The 24,721-nt window shown below is 45.5% G+C and overlaps 1 protein-coding gene across 2 annotated transcripts in view; it reads right to left on the reverse strand.

Annotated features, from left to right (window-relative positions):
• Xrra1 (X-ray radiation resistance associated 1) overlaps positions 1-24,721 on the reverse strand; it is a 64,663-nt gene that overhangs the window by 23,628 nt on the left and 16,314 nt on the right. For both annotated transcript variants that reach the window (XM_057756682.1, XM_057756681.1), the window contains 4 exons: positions 22,101-22,172; positions 21,078-21,150; positions 17,582-17,679; positions 12,996-13,129 (listed from right to left, as the gene is read on the reverse strand). In XM_057756682.1, coding sequence (XP_057612665.1) covers positions 12,996-13,129; positions 17,582-17,679; positions 21,078-21,150; positions 22,101-22,172 — 377 coding nt within the window. The remainder of the gene's footprint in view (positions 1-12,995; positions 13,130-17,581; positions 17,680-21,077; positions 21,151-22,100; positions 22,173-24,721) is intronic.

Consider the following 24,721-nt stretch of genomic DNA (forward strand, 5'->3'; position numbering starts at 1 on the left):
TGAGCAACATTTCCCCCAAGCCTGCTTTGTCCCTGCACACGTCCTTTGAGGAGATCAGTGGGAGGGGTATTGTCCACCTGCCTGTCAATCAGGATGTGTATGCTTATTTTGTTGGAAAGTTTTGTCTGTGTTTTCTGGTGTTCTGTAAGTTTTGCTGCAGGCATGGAGCTGAAACAAGAATGGTTTGGATATCAGCAGTCAGTCACCACCCACTGCTGTGGTTACATATATGATCATGACTGAGAATTTGTCGCTGAGCTCTGATCACTGGATTCGGGTTAGCAGGAGCTCAGATATCTTTTGATGTAGATAACATTAAAACTGTCTTATGCTGTTCTTATTAAAAAGCTGGCTCTAGAGTGGGAATATGGCTCTTCCTTCGCTAAACCCAGCACACCTATTTAGAAGTTTTCTCTATGTTGCTCTGTCAGTCTGAGCCCCTGACAGTGACAACACAGAAAACAACCAAACAATTTAGAGATGGTTTATGTGAACACTCTCTACTTTAAAATTCCTAAGTTTATTTGGTTAGATATGGTTAAAAATCTGTTAAAATTAAAACAAAGTTAGCTAAAAATTAAAGCTAGTGACACTGGAAATTGGTGATTTAAAATCTGTACATGGGTAATTGTAAAGGAACCATACGACATGATTCCAGTTTGGATTGCCACCATTCTTTACTCAGGTGGTTGCCATTCTGCTGGAGTTAAAGATGGCTGTCACAGGATTTCTCCATCTTGATTAGAGACAACCTCGTGAGATGAGCCTGACCAGGAGACAACAGATCTCCAAGGTAGATTTTCATATGGTAATTCATGTCCTGTCCTAAACACAGGGTTTATAAAAAATAAGAATTAAAATATTAAATCTGCACCTCAATGCTTTTGTACACAGAAATATACCTTGTTCTGGCAGCTAAACTTTGTAGTCTGAAGTCACTCAGGTGACAATGATTATAAAGACATGAAAGGATCAGAGGGAACAGCTGAGGTCTACAAATGTATGGCTGGACTAGAGTCCCAAACAGAGTCCAGTCACACGGATGGACCTTACGAGTTTTAGAAGTGCCAGTGCCAGGTGACAGTCACCAGAAGCACCGGGTACAGTGAAGTGGAGCAGGCTGAGATCTAAAAGGCAGGCAGGCTGTGTACACACTTCCGGGAGTGGGTCAAAGGGGGATCTAAGCCGCTCAAAAAGAAAAAAAAAAAAAAGATACTTTGATTAAAAAAAAAAAAAGATTCTTGATACTGCAGAAAGACATTTAAGAGATTTAATTTTTTTTAAAATACAGGGTTTCTCTGTGTAGCTTTGGAGCCTGTCCTGGAACTCGCTCTGTAGATCAGGCTGGCCTTGAACCCATGGAGATTCACCTGCTTCTGCCTCCGAGTGCTGGGATTAAAGGCCTGTGCCATCACCTTCCAGTGAGATTTAAATTTTTTTTAAGAACAGTTTTGAAAATACTTAAATTTATAAGGCTATGGACATTTGTGCTTATAAAATGCTTTATATTTGTACTTAACAGAAAAGGCTAAAAATTAGGGTCACAGCCATAAGCACCAAATGCTAACTGGAAATTAACTGGGGAGTTAATTTCTCATGATGCAGCAAGACAGTGACCTAAGCTGTCTGACAAAGGGCTTGGAACAGTTTCTCAGTCCACTGAGTCTCAGCCCTTTGGGGGGTTAATATAAAACCTTTTTACAGGGGTAGCCTAGGGCCACCTGCATGTCAGATGTTTACATTAAGAGTCATAGCAATAACAAAACTGCAGCTGTAAAATAACGGGAAAAAATTGTAATAGGGAACTATATTAAAAGGTCAAAGCATTAAAAAAAGTTGAAAGCCAGTGGCTTAGAAATGTCTTTCCTCACTCAAGGTCTATTCAGGCTTAAACATTTAAGTCTAGCCTCCTTATCTTTGCCAGCTTTGCTAAGCTTAAGCTATTTGGATAAACTGAATCATATAAATATTTTATGTTTCACTAAAAAGAGCTTCAATTCAAAATCATTATTTTTAAAGCTAAACCTGACAGAAATGTAATGAAAATCTTAGCCTTATAAAAGCTGCTCCGTACTTGTGAAGGGGAGAATGTAGGACCTAGTCATGACAAGTTCAATAGGGGCCTGAGTTTCAGATTGGACCACCCAGGAACAGATGGGGGGGGTGCAGGGGGCGGGGGATACCTAACATTCCAAAGGAGAAACCTAATGTTCCAACCATTGTAAATGGGATCACCTGATATCCCTTAGCCCAGCACATACCCATCCCCTTTCACCAGGGCACCCCTAGACAAATGTCAGCCAATCAGAGGTCCTGAACCTTAGAAATACCTCACCCCACCCCAGGTGAGCTTGAGACTCTGATCACGCCAATGCATTGGCAATGCATTGGACACACGAGAGTCCAAAGTTTACTTTTACATCCAGGATCCAGTCTCCTTGTTTTTTCAGGGCACTCGTGATCTGGGCATCACGGACACAAACCGACTAACTCAGAGGAAGCTCTGGCAGGGACTTACTTTACTTTATGCAGCAAGGCTTCCCACGGAGACACCATAGTCATGAACAGTGCGCAAAAAGGAAAGAGAGGCCTCATTTTCAAACCTGCCGGAGGTCCAAAGGCCTGGAGGAAGCAGTGTACAGAACCTAAATCCCCAAGACAGAACTGAATCTAGGAGACTGGGCAGTCTCAGGGGCTTTGCTGATCCTGTTGGAATTGAATTATGGCTTAACAGCCTGGAGAATCAAAACCTAGAGCGTGCTGACAGAAGGGCATCCAGTGCAAGTCAGAGATGTTAAAGGGTTGTCCACCCTCAGGAGGGCGTGAACCCCTCAAAGCCCCCTCCTCCCCCAAGCAGGAAATCTGTCTGGGAGTGAGCAGAGATGGAGAGTTTGTAAAGCTGTACCTCTGGACACCCGGCCAAAGAAATGGAAGCTGATGTTGTCGTAGACTGCCGGCGCACCGCGCCCCCGTGTCTGCGCTCTGTGCGCTATTACCCAGTTCGCGAGCTTCGGGCAAGGGGGCTGGAGGTTGAGAATACACACGTAGAGACAGACCAACATGCAGACCTTTTAACACTGATACCAAAGCCCCAAGAATGCCCCCTTTATTGTGTTCAGGGGTAGATTATATAGAGATAGCCACGCCCCAGCCAAACCCACCAGAAACCACTCTCCTGCCATTAGGAACTCCTGAAGGTCTCGTGCTCAGAGCAGCTGTAGGCACTCAGATCAGGGGAAAACAAGTTGTTTCACTGCTCCCAACAGTAGACAAGTAATGTAGGCCAACTTATCTGAAGTGCCCCAAAACTCATAAGATGTGAGGGATTATGGGGCTGAGTTTTAGGAAGTGACCCAAAGGCTACTTTCCCCAGAGCTGTCTGCCCACTACAGGAATGACAGGCAGGCTGGGAAGTTGACTGGAAAGTCTGTTGATAGTGCCAATGAGGGTCCTAAACCTTAGGTACATGGTGTGCCCCAGAATGGAAGCCTAGGAAAATGCCTATGGGTAAAGTTTAGGGAACCAGAGGACTAAACCCCAAGAGACAGTGTGTACTAGAAATACTTTCAAATAATTTCAGTTACTGTAACCGAATTAAGAAGGTTTGGAATTATCCATGTAGAATCTACACTAGATAATCAGAGAGACTCTCAGTATGCCAAGAAAAAAAGTGATTTAAGTCGTTAAAAGGGAGAGTTGGGACATTTCTTTTGGTTCAGTATTTGCATTTAAATTAGATGGAATTGGACTTAAATGAAAGAGAAAAGCTTTTGCCTCAGAGCAGCTCATTTGAGCATTTGAGCGAGCGCTTGCTATGACTGTAGCTACCACACCAAGCGCCACCCACACAGAACAGCAAGCAGCACCGTACAATGTCCAGCTGGACTTAGACAAACCGTCAGACGATACCTGCTGGCTGGCGTGGGTCTCTGGGGATGTGGAAGGCATGGCGGGGGAGGGGGAAGGCTGCCATTCAGCGTGGGGACTGTGGAGGTCAGGGGAAGGCTAGAATTCCCCCCACAGCTTGAATTAGACGCACTAATCAAGTGACAGAACACCCACGCTTGTTTACTCAGCCCCAAACTGGGGGACTGTTGCTATGGAAAACGCCACGCTGGAGCTCTAGAACACCTCCCTAACAGTAAACTGAAAACTCCGTTGTCATCCCGAGGTCACTGCAGAGAGAGCGGTGCCGGCATGGATGCATGGGAACAGGGAGGCTGTCAAATCATATGACATTCCCATGGAGCGCCCCCTGCTCATCTGCCTCGTGCAAATGTCAGGCCTTGAAAAATGAGTGCAGATTATGGGATCTTAACTCCCTGGTGACTCCCTCTCCAGCTGTTGTTGCAGATGTGAAAGCTTTCTGTGGTAAATCAACAGAGCTTGTGGCACTTGGAGTCGATCTGAGAACCTGAAAATGGACCCTTCTCTTTATCAGTTAATTGGACTTCCAGAAATATCTTGCTTTAATCTGATGGGGACATCAGTATACCTGTGCCCTCTTCCCTCAGGGCCACACGAACTTCAAGCCCTATTATGATCAATCCGTAAGGATTTTTTTTATTTTGATGTCCCACAGGAAACATCATGCTGAGTGGACTTGGTAATAAAGTCACACAGACACACACACCCCAGATGGCACAGTAAGGCTCACCTGTGTCACAGGCTAAAGGTAAACCACACAGGAATTCTAGGGACTGTCACCTGTCTAATTTCCTTGGTGCTCAGGTATGTGGAACATGTCAGGCTGCATTGCCTGTACAAAGCTTCGTTGGTCCCGCTGGGTTCCAGTCAGACCCGCTGACTAATTTCTCCCGACTAATTTTACCAGTTTTCAGGACAAGGCTCTTCAGCAGGTTGGGACTGCAGCGCCAGCTGCTCTTTTGCTGGACCATCACTTGGTAAGCCCACTCAGGTGCTGACGGTCCAGAGCAACAGATGTGTCACGCAGACAGGGTTGTCACGTTTCCTGTTCTTCAAGTGAAGCTTGCATTTCTCCATTTTCTCAAGCTGTTCTTTTATTCTCGCTCAGATATGTTCTGGGTTGGGTGATGAATGACAATGCTGTGCTATAAATAGAACCCTTTGTAGGTAGGAATATCGGAAACCATTAAGAGAAAAATATTGCCCCTTTTCCTTTGGAAAACCAGTTTTTGGCAAAGACTGAGCTACACATGAGACACAAAATGGCCATGTGATGTGAGTCATTCATCACGAACCAGATGTCTGACTGATGGGACTCATCTAGTGACAGAAATGTGCTTTTGAAAATAATGGGCACATTTAAAATGTATTTATGGAGCACTATGCGATGCTTTGATAATATATACATTATGTAATGTTTGGATCATCATACACACATCTATTTTCTCAAACACATACTGTTTCATGATAAAAAATATTTCAAATCTTTTCTTCTACTTTCTTCTTCTTCCTTCCTTCCTTCCTTCCTTCCTTCCTTCCTTCCTTCCTTCCTTCCTTCCTTCCTTCCTTCCCATCCAGCACATACTTATAATATAACTTATTACAATAGAACATGAGAACTCACTTCTCCTCTATACCCAGAGCTCTATACCTGTCGACCCCCTCTCCCCATTGTCCTCTCCCAGCTCTCCTCAGCCTCTATTTCATTCTGCTCTCAGCGTCTATGGGATAAACTTTTCATAATTCTGTGTGGGGGGAGGTTATGGTGTATGTGTGTGTGGGGTGTATTGTGTGGGGTGTATGTGTGTGGGTAGGATGTATGTGTGTGTGGGTGTATTGTGTGTGGGGTATATGTGTGTGGGTATGTGTATGTGTGGGTGTGGGTGTATGTGTGTGGGGAGGATGTATGTATGTGTGGGTGGGTGTATGTTTGTGTGTGTGGTTGTGTGTATGTGTGTGGGGAGGATGTACGTGTGGGTGGGTGGGTGTATGTGGGGGGGTATGTATGTGTGGTTATGTGTATGTGTGTGGGTGTATGTGTGTGGTTATGTGTATGTGGGTGTGGGTGTATGTGGATGTGTGTGGGGTTATGGTGTATATATACACATGTCTATGTAACTGGGTTCATCCATGTGTGGGGGCAGAGGTCAAGGCCAGGAGTCTTTATCACTTTCCACTTTTTTCTCTTGAGACAGGGTCTCTTACTGAAGCTGGAGGTCACTGTTTGGGGACTCCTACAGGCCATCTGCTTGTCCCTGCCCCAGTGTGAGAGTTACAGGTGGGTACCCAGACACATCCCGACTTTTACCCTCTGAGACATTCCCTACCTCCTTTTTAAAAGTAGGATTTCATGTTTCCCAGACTGACCTCAAATTCACAATGTATTCTCAGACCTCAGATCCTCTTGGCTCCACTTCCTAAGTTCTAGGATCAGGTGCCACCCACCACACCTAGTTTCTGTGCTGCTGGGAATTGAACTCGGGGCTTTGTGATGCTAAGTATTCACTTTACCAACAGAGCTCTCTCCCTCAGCTCACAACCAAAGCCCTGCACCTGCTAGATGGGGAAAATGCCTCCACTGTACTCGAAAATTATTCCGTATTGATATGCTAACATCAATGAAAAGTGAGCTGTCATGGTATGGCTCTACACAGCAGTAAAGCTTACAGCAACATACCTGATTGTCCATGCGCTTGCGTGGAGAGTCAGAAGTACAGATCTTCCCCAGGCAGTGGGTGGATAATAAAAGCTTGTTAAAAAAAAATAACTGCTAACGGGTGGCTGGGCTGATCTCTGAATGGACTTTCAGATGGATGGAGGGTAGAAGGCTATTTCTGTCCTCCGTAAGTGTACACACTGCAGAGATCCCAGCCATCAGATGGACAAGGTGACCTAATTCAGTGAATGTCAGGTGGCCAACTGGCCTCCACAGCAGGGAGGAAGACTATGCACTTCCCGTCCTCAAAGCACACAGTGCATCATCTGCCAGCAGCAGAGATCACCGCTGTGCCCCAAAGGCACCTTTTCAGGAGTTCGAGCAGTCCAGTGGGGACAGACTGGCTGCAATACATCCCTTCCTTCACATTCGAGTGTTTGTCCCTATTAAAGTGATCCGGCAGTTTGGGATACATTCGCCTTCTCTGCCCACAGCGTTCTACATGGAACTGCAGTATTATTACAGTAATACCGTGTTGACTGAGTATTGACCTAAATACAATCTTTGTTTCTGCTTAGGGCTTTGGGTTCTGTCTTTCATCCCAGTCTCAGGTCACGCCCCCTCCTAATACTTCCTATAGAGGAGGTCTACAGGTAAGGAGTTCATTTAGCTTTTGCGTATCTTGAAATGCCTTCGTTTCTCCCTTACCACAGAAAGACGGTTTGTTTTGTGTGTGTGTGTGTGTGTGTGTGTGTGTACATCTGAATGCAGGATCTACAGGGGCCAGACAGCATTGAATTCCCTGTAGCTGGAGCCCAGCAGGCCACTGAAAGCTCCTGGGTGGGCTGCTAGGAATAGAGACTGGGTCCTCTCAAGGGTAGCATGGACTCAGTCATCCCTCTAGCATCGTGAAGGGCAACTTTGCAGGACATGGGACTCCTGGTAGGCAGGTTTTTCTTTTAGCACTCTGAATATGTCAGACTTCTACCTTCTAGCTGCCAAAGTCAAAAATCATCTGATACTCTTACTGAGACTCCGTCATGTGAGGGGTCATTTCCCTTGTACTGGTTTCAAACTTCTCTTTATCTTTGACACGAATTATAGTGTTTGCACCAAGTTCACTGGGCTTCACAGATGCTTATATTCATATAAAGCTTGGGAACTTATTATAGGGTCATTATTTCTTCAAATAATATCTCTCCCTCCCTCCCTGCCTGCCTTATTCCTCCCCCCTCCTTTTCCTCCTCCCTCCCTCCCTCCCTCCCTCCCTCCCTCCCTCCCTCCCTCCCTCCCTCCCTCCTTCTTCTCCTCCTCCCTCTCCCAGCTTGCCCCTCTTCCTCTTCCAGGGCTTCCATAGAACACAGATTGATTTGCTTGACAGTATCTTCAGGTACCTCTGGTTCTGAAGAGGAGAGTCCTTTTAGTTCTCAGACTTGATAAGCCTGCCTTTGGACTCCTCTGATCACCTTTTCACTTCAATACTTTGTACAGTTTTTGTTTCTTCTCAGGCTCTCACTCTTCGATATTCATATTTTGCTTGTACATCATTTTCCTGACTTTCCCCTTGTCTTCTTGGCTCTTTTGGCATCTTTACCATGGTTGAAATTTCTCTCTAGAAGATCTTCCTTCAGATTTTCCTGAGAGATCCAGAACAGCTTCAAGGCTGCTGGCTGAGAAGGTCCAGCCTCACAGACTATTCTAGTCAGGACTTGACTATTACCTAATTTTCTCAGGGTCCCCCAAAGATACCAATGCTCCCAAACAACAGGAAGCAGTCTAGGAAACACAATTTCTATATTCCTGAGAGGTGGGGTGTATGGTTTTTGGATATTTGGTGGGTTATGAATGTTTATCATTGTTTAAGGGGGTTGGTCACAAATTGTTATTGGTCATGGTTAAAAAACTAAACAAAGGACATTAGATTCAGGGATCTCTTTTGAAGAAAAAAGGGAGCTATAGTATAAAATGATGAGATAAAAGGGTGGATTGTAGAGTCTACTTCTGAACTACCACTAGTCTCAAATACTTTACATTGGTATGGATTTTTGTACAGTAATACAAATTTAAGGTTATTTTTATTAGAACATACAATTCTTACATTTCTCCTCTTATTTAAGGCATTGCACCTATGCAACTCATTTAACAATGCAATGTAAATTTTTAGTTTTTGAAAGTTATTAAAAACTACTTAGGATAAAAAAGAAATACAGGTTAGTAGTTAATCACCTATAACAATCAAACTTTTAGCTAGGCATTAGTGGTGCACTCCTTTAATCCCAGCACTCGGGAGGCAGATGCAGGTGGATCTCTGTGAGTTTGAGGCCACCCTGGTCTACAAGAGCTATTTCCAGGACAGGCTCCAAAGCTATACAGAGAAACCCTGTCTCAAAAAACCAAAAGAAAAGAGAAACAAAACAAAAACAAAAAACAAAACTCAAAAAAACTTTTAGTCATGTATGTTTTCAAGATCAAACATATAGGGGCTGGAGAGATGGCTCAGAGGTTAAGAGCATTGCCTGTTCTTCCAAAGGTCCTGAGTTCAATTCCCAGCAACCACATGGTGGCTCACAACCATCTGTAATGGGGTCTGGTACCCTCTTCTGGCCTGAAGGCATACACACAGACAAAATATTGTATACATAATAAATATTTTAAAAAAAGATCAAACATATATTTTAGATAGATGGTCTTCAAACACTTCAAAGACCTACAGAATATGACATTTAAAACTTTTTGTTAACACAGGATTTTCATGACAGTGAGACGCATCTGCTCCTGGCAGCATCAATTGACTTCAGAGATGGTGGGCATTGAAGAAACTCCATATGGAGTCTGCTTTCAATGTGGCAAAATTGGCCATTTGGGCAAGAAACTGCTCTCGACTGCTGACAGTATACTGTACAAACTGGACAACAGGACACAAAGGAGAAAGACTGTTTAACTTTCCCACAGTAAGACAGGAAAGTCCTTCAAAAATTCCTGCTTCATAGAAGAGTCTGCCAGATATTCTAGGTTTGTACTCCTAAGGTTGGATGCCCCAACATTGCAGAAGAACCTTGAGTGACTGTCAGGTGGCCAGATGTCTCATTTCTATAGGTTTGGAAATGGCTTTCACTATAATTACTGTCTACTCAGGTAATATTATTTCTTCTGGGGTCTTTGATAGAGTTGAAGACTAGGTAGTCATAATTGCAGTTTTCCTTAGTTATGACAGAAGGTAAATTAGGTACAGAGCTTTGGACTCATCAAGATAGAATAAATAATGGAGCATTTTCTCCAGATATGCCAAATACAAATGGGCTGGACATTATAAATGCAATTCTTACCTGATAATGTTCTTTTTATTTATAGTTTTATTATGTTACCCATTCCTTTTTACTTAGACAAGAAGGGAGGAAAGCTGTGGAATAGTCCTTTACACTGTGTGAAGTTATGTCACTGTGATTAGCTTAATAAAAAAGCTAAATGGTCCATAGCTAGGCAGGAGCTTGGGGGCAGAGAGGACCCTGGGAAGAAGGCAGAGTCACCAGTCAGGCATGACAACACCAGGAAGGGCATAATAGAAATGAGGTAATGAGCACATGGAAGAACGTAGATTAAAAATGGGGCTAATTTAAGTTATAAGAGCTAGTTAGGAACAAGCCTAGGCTAAGGTCGAGCTTTCATGATTAGTAATAAATCTCAGTGCCCAAAGAAGAATCTGCTTACAAAGATGACTGCAGCAATTGTAACTATTTTGTTACATTTTCTTCTTGTTTTATAGACACATGAGTGTGTGCATGTGCACTGCAGATTCATAACTTAGTTTTTGGTTATAGAACATCCATAAGTGTTTTTTTTTTTCCTGAGACAGTCTGTGTACCCCAGGCTGACCTCAAATTCACAGTGTAGCTCAGGCTAGCACTGAACTCTCATCCTCCGCCTTTCTCTTCCAAGCGATTACAGGCAATGCTACCATGCCTGGCTCCTACATTTCTACGGAAGTAGTAGTTCAGAGATACATACAGAAGCTGATGGAGCTACATGTCAGCATGTTGTGGAGTAGGGAGAGTGTCTTCAAATGTCAGTTACATGAAGCCTATGGTGGTTGTTACTGTTGTGTGGGAATGAAATACAGAAAGGAGAGAGATACTAGGGCTCCAAGGGGTGGGTGTGCCAGTCATCTGGCTCCATGCCCTCAGCCTTCACCCCTTCCCTCTGTGCTCAGCTCTGCATGGCAGAGCTTAACTATGCGTGCCAAACTGACTTTTTAACCTGGCTTCAAGCGCAGTGCTATCAATTGAAGGGACGGGCAAGACTCTGCCAACCCAGGAAAGTGGGGGCAAATCTTCCGCCCGGCCTCATACAGCAGCAGCGTGGGAACAGAGATGGTGGTGAGTGTCCAGGCAGCAGGGCTAGAACGAGCAGTGGCCTCTCTACAAGTCCAGGTGCAGACTCCAGGCTCCCAACAGCTGAGTGTCAGCCTCCTTCCTTTGTTCTTCCACACCCTCTTCTCCATTTGTCCCAGAAGTGTCCTAAGATTTATATAATGGATTCTCTCTACTTATCATTGGCGAGGCTGGAGGTGGGATAAAGGCTTGCTGGTTCTGAGTTTTAAAAGAGCCCTTATCTCTAGGAGCACATATTGAATATTTATAGATGACACATGAATCTTCTGATTCATTTGTGAGCAGAGTCATTTATAGCTGGGTACATATTTTTTAAGAATAATCTACAATAGGGCATGAGGGGGGGTATAGCTGTAACAGATTGGCCATGACCTCACAACTGTCTGGTGCTAAGTACTGAGTGGCAGGGGCATGGGAACCCATCTTACCACTTACTCTCCTTCTGTTATGTAGTTTGTCCTCTGTGGTGACAAATACCCACGAAAAGCAACTTATTTATGTTTTTTTATGTTTGAGTTTTGTCTACACTTATGTCCGTACACCAGAAGATGGCATCAGATAGTTGTGAGGCACCATCTGAGGGCTGGGAGTTGAACTCAGGACCTCTGTGAGAGAAGCCAGTGCTCTTACCCACTGAGCCATCGCTCCACGGAAAAGCAACTTACAGGGAAGAAACATTTCTTTTAGTTATTGGCTTCAGTTGGGATCCTTTATTCTCTTGATTCTGAGCTTGAGATGGAGTCGTGCGACTGGAGTCTATGGCAGAAGTTACCAACCTCAGGGAGGGCAGGAATCAGAGAGAGACAAGGATGGGAGGGGTACAAGATCCCCCAAGGACCTTCCCAGTAAATGACTTCCTGTAGCCAGGCCTCCCTTCCTAAACTTCCTGTCCCTCCCAAAACAGCCCTACCGGCTGGGGACCTACCCTTTAGTGTATAAATCATTTGAGGGTGTATTACAAAGTCAAACCATAACTTTCCCTTTAGACATTTCTGAAATTTTCCACAGTAAAAATACCAATGGTGATCTCTCTGTACTCAGAGCAAGCAAATTCTCAATTGCAATACTATTTTTTTGAGAGTCTGACTAAGACACGTCCTATCACAGAGAAAGCCTAGCTTCAAATGTAGTCAGCACAAAGGCAAGCAAAACTGTGTGCAAGCCATAGACACCCTAACAGAAGTTCCACATCCTGTCCCCATAACCCAGCACACAAATCTAGCAGATTCATTTTAAGGCCTTTTCAGATTTATAAGCCCCTTTCCCTTTCCTTTTTAAAAATATATATTTTTAATATGTATAGGTGCTTCATGTATGTCTGCCCACCACGTGTATGCAGTGCCCAAGGAGGCCAGAAGAGGGCACTGACTCCTATGGAACTGGAGTTACAGATGATTGTTAGCTGCTATGTGGGTGTTGAGAACTAAGCCAGGTCCTTGATGCAAGAGCACTAAGGTGCTTTTAACTGTTTAACCAACTCTCCAGCCCTCCTTTTCTTTTTTACGGGAGACAAGGTCTCAATATGTAACCCAGGTTGACCTTGAACTCCCATGATCCTGATAAAATAGGTGCAGGATACCACCAAAGGTTCAAAATACCCAGTTTTTCCTCAGTTAGTTTGGAACTAAATGATCCAAACTAATGAAACCCTAAATGCGATGATCGATCACTATTATCCCCACCCCCGGAGCAACTAACAAACTGCTGCCAATCATCGCTGTCATTGTCTTTCATGGTGGCAATGGACATCATCACTAGGAATGTCCCATCACTATCCCTATTGGTCAACATCCACTGACTACATATTGGATGAGAAGCACCAGATCTTTGTCTCGCTGCCGCAGATCAGGGATGAGTGAGGCAGAGCCCTTGCTCTGAGTGCTCCTCACCCTCAGATGTTCCGGCCATCCAGATAGTCACCTCCTATAAAGATTCGTGTTTAGGTAGCCCAGGTCAGAGCAGAGTAGCCAAATACTAGACTGACTGAGGGGACATGCAGAATAAACCCAGGGGGTAGAACTTACTGTTCTGCAACAGCCATGTTGGGTGGCAGAGAGGTGAGCCCATTGCCTGTGAGGAGAAGCACACGGAGATGCGGCAGAATCCCCAGATCACAGATGGCCTCCTCAGTCAGGCTGTTGAAGGAAAGGTCCAAGAACTACCACACAAAACAAAAGAAGGGATAACAGAAGTAACACGTGACACGAGGCCCAAACACACGCAGGAGCTGGCTCCGTCCCCTCCTCCTTCTTGGGAAACCTCACCACCCACACAACAAAGTCTCTTGGGTTTGACATTCACAGCTGTGGGGGTCAGGCTGTTCTCCTTCAGTCTTAGCTGCCACTGCACAGCTCTGTCTCCCTGGGGGGCAGAGAGCCCTCCCTACCCCTGGCCTGTCCCCCCCGCCCAGTCACCCTCTTCATGTTTCTGGGCATTGGAAGCTTAGCCCCAGAAGGGCCATCTCAAAGGTGCTTCCTTATAAAACAGTCCCCAGCCCTCAGGCAGGTGGCTGCCTCCCTCCCCTGGCTTTGTCAGCTTTCTCTAAGCTACCCCAGGATACTTGTCCAAGGCTGCATGTCTTCAGATAGCTGGAGATGCCATGTACTATGTCTGGCCCATGGTGGAAGAGGTCAGGGGCCATGTCACTGCCGTATGGTAGCCTTATTACTGAGCACAGGCCCTTATACGAAGCAGACACACATGCAAGTGCGCTGAAATGAGCCAGCTGATGAGGGCAATGTGTCCAGTGGTCACCACATCAGCCACTGTCTCAGCACCATATGCTGAAGGCTTATTTCGTCCTAACCCTCTGGGAGCTCCGAGATTTCCTGGGCTGCAAGCTCTCTATGTCCATCTGTTAATAAGTGATGTTGCTGGGCTCACAGAAACTTCTGTACTGGTGGGTAGTCAACCCAGAGACTCACAGCCAATCCGAGTATAGAGAGTAAGTGGCTACAGAGTGCCCGACCTTGATAGGACACCTATACCCCCTCCTTCAAGGCTCAGGGAACATCACAGAAGGGGGTGGCAAGAATTTAAGAACCAGAGGTTGGGGAGGGGATGCTGTAAAACTGTGTCTTCTGGGTGCGACTGTGGCTGTGTAAGGAGAAAGGGCTCTTGGGCCCCGCCCCTCTGGGAAGGACTACTGGTGGTTAACAGTGGTGGGCACAAGTGGGGAGCAGGAGGCAGCCATCTTCTTGCTGGTTCTGAGAACTGTAAAGGTTTGGGTATTGGTGATGCCTATGGTAAAGGAGAGGCTGGGCACCGACAGCAAAGGGAGGACTTGAGGTGCACATAACAGGGCCACCTCACTTGTCAGGAACAAGGCCTGGAAATCGGCTCTGAGAATTACACATGAAGATGGGAAAGCCCTGTCTCTAATACCTATGTGTGGACTGTCAAGGCATATGGGTTTGCATCTGCCTCCTTCATGTCTCTCATCGTCCCTCCAACCCATTCCTCATACAGGAGCCAGACACGTTTTCTGAAACACAACCCTGACCACAACATGATCCCTGACCCAGGAGATAGTTCCAGCTACTTAGCAAGTCCAAGACACGCCAAGGCTCACACGGCGCTACCCGTCCACAACTCTCACCTCCCCCCATCCCACCCACATTTGAAATGGTTCCCCAGTATTCAAGCTCAGGAGTCAGATCCAGCCTGATGCTCATTTGTGGCTGATGAACAAAGAATGGTCTTTACATTTAAAAATAAAAACAAGAGGCCAGGTTAGGTGGCACACGCCTTTCATCCCAGTGCTCGGGAGGCAGTATCAGGCAGACTTCTGTGAGGTGAGGCCAGTGTGGTCTACAGAGTGAGTTCTAGGACAGCCAAGATTACACAGAGAAACCCTGTGTCAAAAATAAACAACAAACAAATAGAAGAATAGTGTGTTCCATGCGGCAATTATGAGTAGTTCACAACTCAACATCACGCTTGGTTGCCTCCACTCTGTCTATAGTTCTTCCCTTATACAGAGGCACGGATGACTAGTTATGATGGTCATAATTAATTATGAATATATGGAATAAAAATTTAAGATACTTAATTTCTTGTCTTACAGAAAGAAAAAAAAAACCCGTGGACCCCAATTCTACTGCTTTGGCTATTTAATGCTGGGTCCAGATTTGCTTTCAAATCACAGCCAAGTGAAGTTTTCCAAAACTGTGGAGGAATTCCACTCTGGGCTGCTCCCCTTGGGGCAGGCTCGCTGACAGCCAAGGACAGAGATTCCTAGCCTGGCTGCAGTATCTGCTGAGTCACATTGGGTTTTATTACACATTAGAGTATTCATTACTGTGAGATGCAAATTCGGGATATTTGACATGTTTATCTTTTTTCCTAAGGAGCCCTTGCAAATCACAGAGAGGCGAGAACAAACGACCGGTCCAGAGTTTTCCTTCTCATTTATATTCTGCATCCTAAATGAGTCTGTTTTCTTTTGTCGACAAATTCTTTTGACTAATACCGGGTCTGGAGGATAGATAACCCTCATCAGATGCAATCAGACTGTAACGTGGGGGCACATACAAGATCAGTCATGATGAACATTAGATCCCGGGCTAGCCATTCAGAGCCAAAGCTGTGACCACATCCCTCTGGATGGCCGCTGGCACTTGTGGCGTGTTTGGGGTATGTGGGAGGAGGAAGACACCATCCATGGCACTATATGCAGTTCTCAGGAGATCAGTGACTGTTCTCTGAAAAGGTCAAACAACAGTGGAAGTCCATAGGGGCAGCTGGGTCTGGCGGCCAGAGAAATGACTCCTTGGATCTCTACTGTCGAGGATCCACCTCCCACTGTCAGCACCAAAATATCATACAGAACGAGGCTCTAACGTAGCTCTAAACTGCATCAGTTACTTCTTATTTTGGATTTTATTGGACTTTGACAGTTTGCCTACTGAATAAGTCTGAGGACCAACGCGTGTCCCAAGTCAGAGCAAACTGCTGTCATCTTCAGTGTGACTCGAAACCATGGGAAAAGTCAGCCCTGCATTCAGCACTAGACGTTTTCAGAATGTGAGGACACAGCGTACGTCTGGGGAAGATGCCCATTCCAATATGCTAAAGTGTTTCCAAACTCTGGTGTAGAAAGGCTGTCAACTCCTTGACATGTTGACTTGTTTCTGAGACAAGTGAGGCACACGTGAAGCAGATTTAAGTTAGCAAAGCTTACAACATGTAGACATGCTGCTAAGGCGTGGGTGGAAAGGCTCTCCTTTTAGTCCAGCACAAAGGGAGGGATGCATTGCTCAGGGAGAGACTGGCCTGGCCAGGTGGCTGAGCCCCACTTCTGGCACTGTTCTCCAGTCCATGTGGGACTCTCAAGTAGTGACACAAGCTTCATTCCCTTGTTTAAAAAAAAAAAAAGTGGCCCTCTAGTCTGTCCAAGTCACAGGAGGTGATAAAGTATGAAGAGATGCAGACCAGATTTCCTATTCCAAGGTCCTGAGAACAAGCATGTATGTGCATGCACGCAGAACGTACTGTTGAGTTCACAGGAGCCCTATTTAGTCCATCCTCAGCTCTAGGTCTAGGAAATAGATGTACAGCCTGTACTACCCCAGTCCACTGGGACCACCCTGGCTTACAAGTCAGGTGTGTTTTGGTATTGGTCTATAATGTCTCTTTATCTTACTGCAGCTGGCTCTTAATATCTACAGCTCTTCAGACACCTAAGGAGATACATTCCTATGAAGCTCCTCCTCCTATGATACGCCATTGACACTCACTTTTCTATAGACTCTCCTGCATGTGAATAACCCTAGGCACTTATATCCCAGAATCATACATGTTGGCTATGGTTACCTATCTACCACAGGTACCACTATTACCACCACCACCACTACTATCATCACCACCACCACCATCATCATCACCATCATTACCTGTTGGGAGCAGTGAGACCCCAGATCCTGAATTTCTTGTAAACAACTTGTTTTCCCCTGATCTGAGTGCCTACAGCTGCTCTGAGCACGAGACCTTCAGGAGTTCCTGATGGCAGGGAAGTGGTTTCTGGTGGGTTTGGCTGGGGCATGGCTATCTCCATATAATCTGCCCCTGAACACAATAAAGAGGGCATTCTTGGGGAATTCAAGGATGACCTGTCGCTGTCTCTCTGTCTGTGTGTGTCTGTGTATTTTAACCTCCAGCCCCTTGCCCGAAGCTCGGTAACTGGGTGCCAGCACACAGAGCGCAGACACGGGGGCGCGGTACACGGCAATCACCATCATCATCATCACCATCATCACCACCATCACCATCATCACCACCATCACCATCATCACCGTCATCACCATCACCACCACCATCATCATCACCACCATCACCATCATCATCACCGTCATCATCATCACCATCATTACCACCATCATCACCATCATCATCATCATCTTCACCATCATCATCATCATCATCACCATCACCATCATCACCACTATCATCATCACTGTCATCATTACCACCACAACCTCCAGAGGCCATCCACAAAGAGCCTAGCAGTGAAAGCCCAGAGAACCCTTCTCCAATGTTACACTCTGTAAAGACCCCTATACTAATCCCTTACAGGGAAACAGGTAGGACCAACTCCCTACCTCCAACTTACTTCCAATGTCTTGAAGTCTCCATATTTCACATAGACCATCTTGATGCCATTGAATGCAAGCTCCAGTTCCTTTAGGGTTGGAAATGTGTGAAAAGCATCTGCATGGGAACAGAAAGAGAGAATCTTGAGCTCGTAAAGGCTTAAAGAGAAAGATACGAATAACGACCATTCACTGAGCTTTCCACGGGGGAAAGGGTGAGTCGTGGACGAAGCCTTACGTATCAGGCCTTTAAAACTCTAACCATAGGGCTTCAGAGATGGCTTGTTGGTTAAGAGGACCAGAGTTCAGTTCCCAGCGCTCACACTGGGTGGCTTCCAACTGCCTGTTACTCCAGCTCCAAGGGTTCCAATGACCTCTCTCTCCTGGCCTCTATGAGTACCTGCATTCGTGTACATACACCCAAACACATGCCCACACACAAAAAATAAAAATAAAAATAATCTTTTAGAAAATTTAAAATCTCTACCCACACTCACTAATAGGAATTATGACTTTCATTCTACAGCTGAGGAGACGGAGGCTCGGGCAACTAAGTGACTTTTTAGAAATTAGGATTGCTGGTAAGAGCAAAAACTAAGGCTTGGATGCACAAAGTGTGTTCAAATGCAAAGCCCACTTAAAAGTTATCTCTTGTCTTTCTCCTTTTTTTCTTCCCAGACTAGGAATCAACCCCAGGACCTTATGCATGCCAGGCAAACTCTCAACCACTGAGCCACACTGCTAGATAATCTCTGTTATTTCTGATTAGAGATGTCACTATGTTCACCCCAAACAGTCAACATCACAGGAAAAAAAAAATGTTCCTTTAGCCCCAACAGTTGGGGCCAACTGTTTAAAATGCCATGTATACACCTCATTTTTCTCATGTGTGTATTGAGATACAATTTTCTTCTTATAACATGGGATACACGCTGTAATGTGGCTGTTCTCCTTTAACAGTGACTTGAAGGTTAGTCTATGTTAAAACAAACAGATTTGTCAGCTGGGCGGTGGTGGCGTACGCCTTTAATCCCAGCACTTGGGAGGCAGAGGCAGGCGGATCTCTGTGAGTTCGAGACCAGCCTGGTCTACAAGAGCTAGTTCCAGGACAGGCTCCAAAACCACAGAGAAACCCTGTCTCGAAAAACCAAAAAAAAAAAAAAAAAAAAAAAAACCAGATTTGTCCACTATCTTAATTACCTGCTGGTATAGACATGCCATAACGTTACCCTTTTCTTATTGATAGCATATAGGCTATGGGGGTAAGAGGTAATCCAACACTCCCTCTTATACGATAACTGCATCTTAAGATTCCCTTTCTAGTCCTGTTTCCCTGGTAACCTGAAGCACATGCTATGGTAACTGTGTTACCAGGCAACTGTTGCTTGTGGTAAAAATGATTGCAGACCAGTATCTTGTGTCTGGACCAGGAGAAAGTATGAATTATAAACATTTCTGTAAATGGTGACTCCCATAACCAGATATGTCCTTCGTGGAACTGCTACAAGCTACAGGACTATGGAATGTCACAAGGGACAAAGGTGATTCCTGCATTTGCCCAGTGAGAGTTTCTGTCCTGCGCCTGGGGTGGCACTTGGCTAGTGGGCAGCCCTCCCAGATGGCCAGTCACGGGGACTCCACTGAAGGATCCTGATGCCGTGCAGCTGGCACACACTGTAGAATTACTTAGAACCTCAGAAGTGAACCTGGTGTGCTGTGTGGCCTGCAGAAGGCTTGAGTCAGAATGCTCAGTAAGGCCTACTAAGAGGCTGTCTAGTGGGTTTCCTTGTGTAAGTCCTAGAAGTAGAGCTACTAAAAGCAAAGACTATTTTGATTTTTAAAACATTCGTGTGTGCATTTGTTTGTTTGTTTAGTGTATGTCTGTGCGCCTTGTGACTTCATGAGCACCAAGTGTGTAAAGGAGCCCGTGGAGACTAGAAGAGGGTGCTGGATCCCCTGGAACTGGAGTTACAGGTGGCTGTGAGTTACCCCATGGGTGCTGGAAACTGAACCTGGGTCTTTTGCAAGAACAGCTAAACCAGCTCTCCAGCCCTGTTTTAAACTTCAAGAGATACGACCAAATTATGTCCATGGTGTCACATTGACTTCTTTATTTTACCTTCACCAAGAGTACCCACCTCCACACCAGTGCTGGCCGTTATACTGGCCAATATCTGATGGGCACACAATAGTATCCTGGTGTGAGGATACTAGTGAGGCTGACCATCTTTTCATGTGTCTTTCTTCCAAGGCAGGGGTCTCATCGGATGCCTCTTTAGAAGTTCCCATCCAACTCCCGGGGACAAACCAAGCTCATCTCATCAACCCCCACTTCCAGGACTGTCTCTGAGCATTCCCCTGGATCCATCCCACTCCTTATACCCTCACAGGTCACCTCGCCCTCACTCGGCCTGTCTCAAGCATCATCTCCCCTTCCACGGAAAACTGAACTGATTCTTAGCATCTCCTGGCCTCCATTTTCTCTCTTAGAATCCAGTCCCTCCTCACTGAGCTTCCCTGTTTAAAGGCTTCCAGGACTCTTCTGTCTGAAGGATTAAGTCTGATTCCCAAAGCCCTCCAAGATCCCTAAGCCCTGCCAATGTGTCTAGCCTCAATTCCCTTGTAAGCAATCTTCGTGACTAGGCAGTACACAGCTGCCCCCCAATCAAAGCACCTTCATTAACTCCTGAGTTAATTTCTTTATTACAATGTGTGCATGTGCATGCATGCATGTGTATGTGTGTGCGTGTGTTTGTGCACATGTGCATGCATATGTGCACGTACACACATGTGTGAATGTGTACGTGTGCACACAGATATCAGAGGACAACTTTTCGGGAGATGGTTTTCTTCGTCTACCACGTGAGTCCCAAGGATCATCATCAGGTCACTGAGTTCAGCAGCGGGTGCTTTAACCCACTCAGCTGCCTGGCCAGCTCAGTTTATCTTCTGATCGTAGCTTAGGTGCTCTTCTTTTTTTTTACGTGTCCTGACTCTCTGGTATGGGCTAAAGTCCCCCTTGTATGTTTACGTAGTGTTTCCTGATCTCCCTGTACCGTTGCTTATATGCACCCTATTTTGGGTCTGAGTCTGAGCTCGACTCTCCTCTCCAGAAAGAAACTGAGCATGCTTCTTTCTAAAGGCTACGCAATTCTGACACCAGCAGGGGTCACTGTGGATTTGCTGAATACCCAAGGTACTTTCTCTCTGGTAGGGACGTGCACAGGCTTAAAAGCCTCTCTCTCCCCGGAGTTTACAAGGTTGGTTTCTCTCTGGTAGGGGCACGCACAGGTTTAAAAGCCTCTCTCTCGCTGGAGTTTGCAAGGTTGGAGGAGAGGGTTATCTGTGTGTGTGGAGAAGCAGGCTCCAGTTTGGCAGTGTGGGACCAGAGTGGAGAGAGACTGAGTGCTCTCTGGGGCCCTTACTCTCCGGCTGCTCCACCCAAGATGAAAGGCTGATCACGGATGGACAGACAGATCCTGTCACAAGTGATTTTCTGGCCAGGAGGACGCTCACCTAGAGGCAGCAGGTTTTCAGAGGCGTTGATATAAATCACAGAAGTGAAATGTTTGAAGTCCTTTTCCTTTGCCTGTCAGAAAGCATTCCAGAAAAGCACAGGATTAGTTCCTTGCCCAGGAGCCCCGCAGGACATCAGAGCAGCTGCGGAGAGGACAGACACCTAAAGGACTAAGAGACATCCTGAGTGCAGGAGCAGTCGTGTGGGGGAGGGCTGGGGGGCTTTTCTGTTCATTTTCTTCTACCCTGGAGTACTTCAAACGTATTGAAAAGGACAGTGAACGATCTCTGAAGATGTAGCCAGGCATGACCCAGTTTTAACAGAGCTGAATCTTAGCTGTTTAAATGTGAAAGAAACTATTAGAAGACTTACAACTCTCCATGTGCTGCCTGCCCCCAAACCTCATACCTCATCCCCGCTCTTGATCTTTACGTGTATTACATACACACGTTTATATCCATCAACTAAGCAAAGGGTGATTTACATGCTTTAAAACTTCACAGTCATACAGACTTACGGTCCAATATGCCTTTTTACTCAATAGTATGATTTTGAGATTTATGTTGAGATACGTATAACACTTTGGAGATTAATCTGTGTTGACACACATAGGTCCAGTTCATCCATTTGAATTCTTTGCTTGAGCATATGACAAGGTATTCTTTCCTAGTGGTGAACATTTAGTCTGTCTCAAATTTTCCATCATTACAAACAATGGTGCCATACACATTCTTATATATTCCACCTCATCGTTAAGAGTTTGTTTATCCTGACAAGGTGGTGAGCTTGTGTGATGGGAACTCCACACAAGGAATTACAGTCTGCCCAAATTCCCTGGCCAGTTCACACCATCTTCTTTGCCCCCAGTCTCAAGAACAGATTCATAAGGTAAGTTTTACTAATTCATACAAACACTAAACTTAAAGCAAAGTTGGAATTTGTTTCTGCCAGGTGAGTGCTTGTCTGCCCTCCCTTCCTCCCCCTCACATCTGGCTCTGTCATGCCTTTGCTGCTGGCCTCACCTTGGAGAACTTCATGCCGCTCACGTTCACGGTGCAAAGGTCTGATGGCTTTCTTACACAGTGGTGCTTCATCTGGAACAGAGGACACAGACTTAGTCCCAGGGTCCCAGTGGAGTATGATAGGTTAAGCTACTCCTGCTGAGTGTCTTCTCATTGGGCACTCTCATAAAACCTGCCATTTGTTTTTGCATGTGCATTTGCTCATTCACCAAGAATTAACTGAGAACCATCTCTGGGTCATGAACTGACTGTAACAAGCTCTTGTTTAATCCTAACTGGACCCCTTCTTTAATGTAAATAGTGTGTCTTATGACTTATTAGTTGTGTTCAGGGTTTACCTCTCTCTTTCAGTATGACTTTAGTTAAAGGGTTTACTTCCCCTTCAATGAGGCTAAGAGACAGAAGGTGCCTTGCCTAAGACCCTATAGTTAGTACATGATTGATCTATGATTTGGATTCAAATCTAGAATCATTAAACTATGCATTTTTGCCTAATGCATGTCATTGTAAATAATGAAAAAGTTAGGATCAAACATCAGCTTCAGATTATCTCCTAGTTCAATGCTCCTTGTCCCAGCCATTATGACCCGTCCATATGGCGTCTGCTTTGAAGAGGCTCTAAACAGGCTAAGTGGGGAAGCTGCAGAAGCCATCCACGCCTTCACTTAGTGGGAAGTCAAATGAGGTACTTAGAAATGTAATGACTATTCTGAAGGAGAAGTTCAAGACTCCATGGGGGTATGGAAACAGGAGGCCCCAATCTCAGCCTCTGAAGGAGGAAACATTTACTTGAGGGAGTAATTTTCCAGCCAAGGGCTAAGAGCCAAACAGGAGATGATCCTGTAAAGTGCGTAGGGAGTGTGCAGGCCTCCCAGGCAGAAGGCTGCACAATGTTTTGAGAGGAAGCCAAGACAAGGCTAGAGAGGGAGTCGTGAGACCATTCGGGTCCACATTGGTGCTGAATAAGAGTGTGGATTAAGTAGTGGCTGACAGGAGTTTCATAAAAGTCACTATGTCTGCCGGGCGGTGGTGGCGCACGCCTTTAATCCCAGCACTTGGGAGGCAGAGACAGGCGGATCTCTGTGAGTTCGAGACCAGCCTGGTCTACAAGAGCTAGTTCCAGGACAGGCTCCAAAACCACAGAGAAACCCTGTCTCGAAAAACCAAAAAAAAAAAAAAAAAAAAAAAAAAAAAAAAAAAGTCACTATGTCTGACCTCCTTAGAAAGGATAAGAAGACAAAGCCGGGTGGTGGTGGCACACGCATTAATCCCAGCACTCAGGAGGCAGAGGCAGGTGGATTTCTGTGAGTTCGAGGCCAGCCTGGCTTACAAGAGCTAGTTCCAGGACAGGCTCCAAAGCTACAGAGAAACCCTGTCTCAAAAAACCAGGAAAAAAGAAAAGCAAAGATAAGAAGACAGAAGAGACCATTGTACCAGAAGTTGTTAATGACCGTTCCAATAAACATTTGTCTACATCTTCCCTGTTAGAGAACACTGAGGCCATTCTCCTCCCTTAAAGTGGATATGTTCCAAGCTCCAGCCCCAAGAACCTCACTTGTACCAAGAACTAACTTGTAACCAGCCTTAACTTGTACCAGCCAACTGTCAAGGTCTTGTTCCTCCAACTGACACTGGGTATGTAGGTCATGCCAATAAGATGTTGGCTGCTGAGGGGAGGAGTGGGTGACCAGTTTAGTGGGGAGGCCTTTTCTTCTAAAGACAAGCATGGTAGGGGGCAACCCCTTCTCTGCCTCGGGATGTTGTCCTGTGTGTGTGTAAGATGACCAGAATTGCTGCAGCCATTTCGGAATAATGGAGGGAGACAGGCCCGGAGGACAAGTCAGCATGCTGAGGATGGCAGAGCAGAAAGATGGAAGGGCGCTGAGCCTTGGAAGACGTTATGTTACATAACCATCATGTAATGGATCCCAAGAAATGCCCCAGGCTTCTGTGTGAAATAAAACCATTCTAGATTTTATTTAGTTTTATTATTATTATATTATTATTATTATTATTATTATTAGCAGCAGCAGCAGCATCTGGGGATGTGTGCACGTGTACACACACCATGTTGTAAATGTTGTCAGAGGACAACGTTTGGGAGCTGGTTCTCTTCTTCCACCTTCCCTCCTGGGGGTTGTCAGGCTTTGTACAGCAAGCATTTTACACACTGAGCCATCAGGATGACCCAAGAGGAAAGCTTTCTAATTGGTCTGAACTAGTTCAGGAGTTACGTGGTTAGTAAGAGATGGCAGTGGCTGGGTTAAGCGTTGTAGCAGAAGAGATGAGAGGAACGTAGACTCGATGTCTGTTTAATAGACGTTCCTGGAGTGGTTAAAGGTGGGGGTATGGGCAGAGTATAAAGTAGAACCCCAGGTTATAAGTTTGGTGACTGGTTAATTAGTGACAACACAAGGTACTATTAACCAAAATGACATATTTGGGGATGTGGGGGTCAATGAATAGTACAACCTGAGGGGCCAGTGAACTGAAAGACAGTGTGGAGATCCTGTTACTCTGAAAAACATTCTCATTGCTGCTTCTACCTAAAGCAGCAATGCAGGTAGCAAACCTGGTCAGTACAATGATCCTCTCACAACTGCTGGAAGAGCTAGGATGTG

This window comes from Chionomys nivalis, chromosome 23 (assembly GCF_950005125.1).
Source record: "Chionomys nivalis chromosome 23, mChiNiv1.1, whole genome shotgun sequence".
Lineage (NCBI taxonomy): Eukaryota > Metazoa > Chordata > Mammalia > Rodentia > Cricetidae > Chionomys > Chionomys nivalis.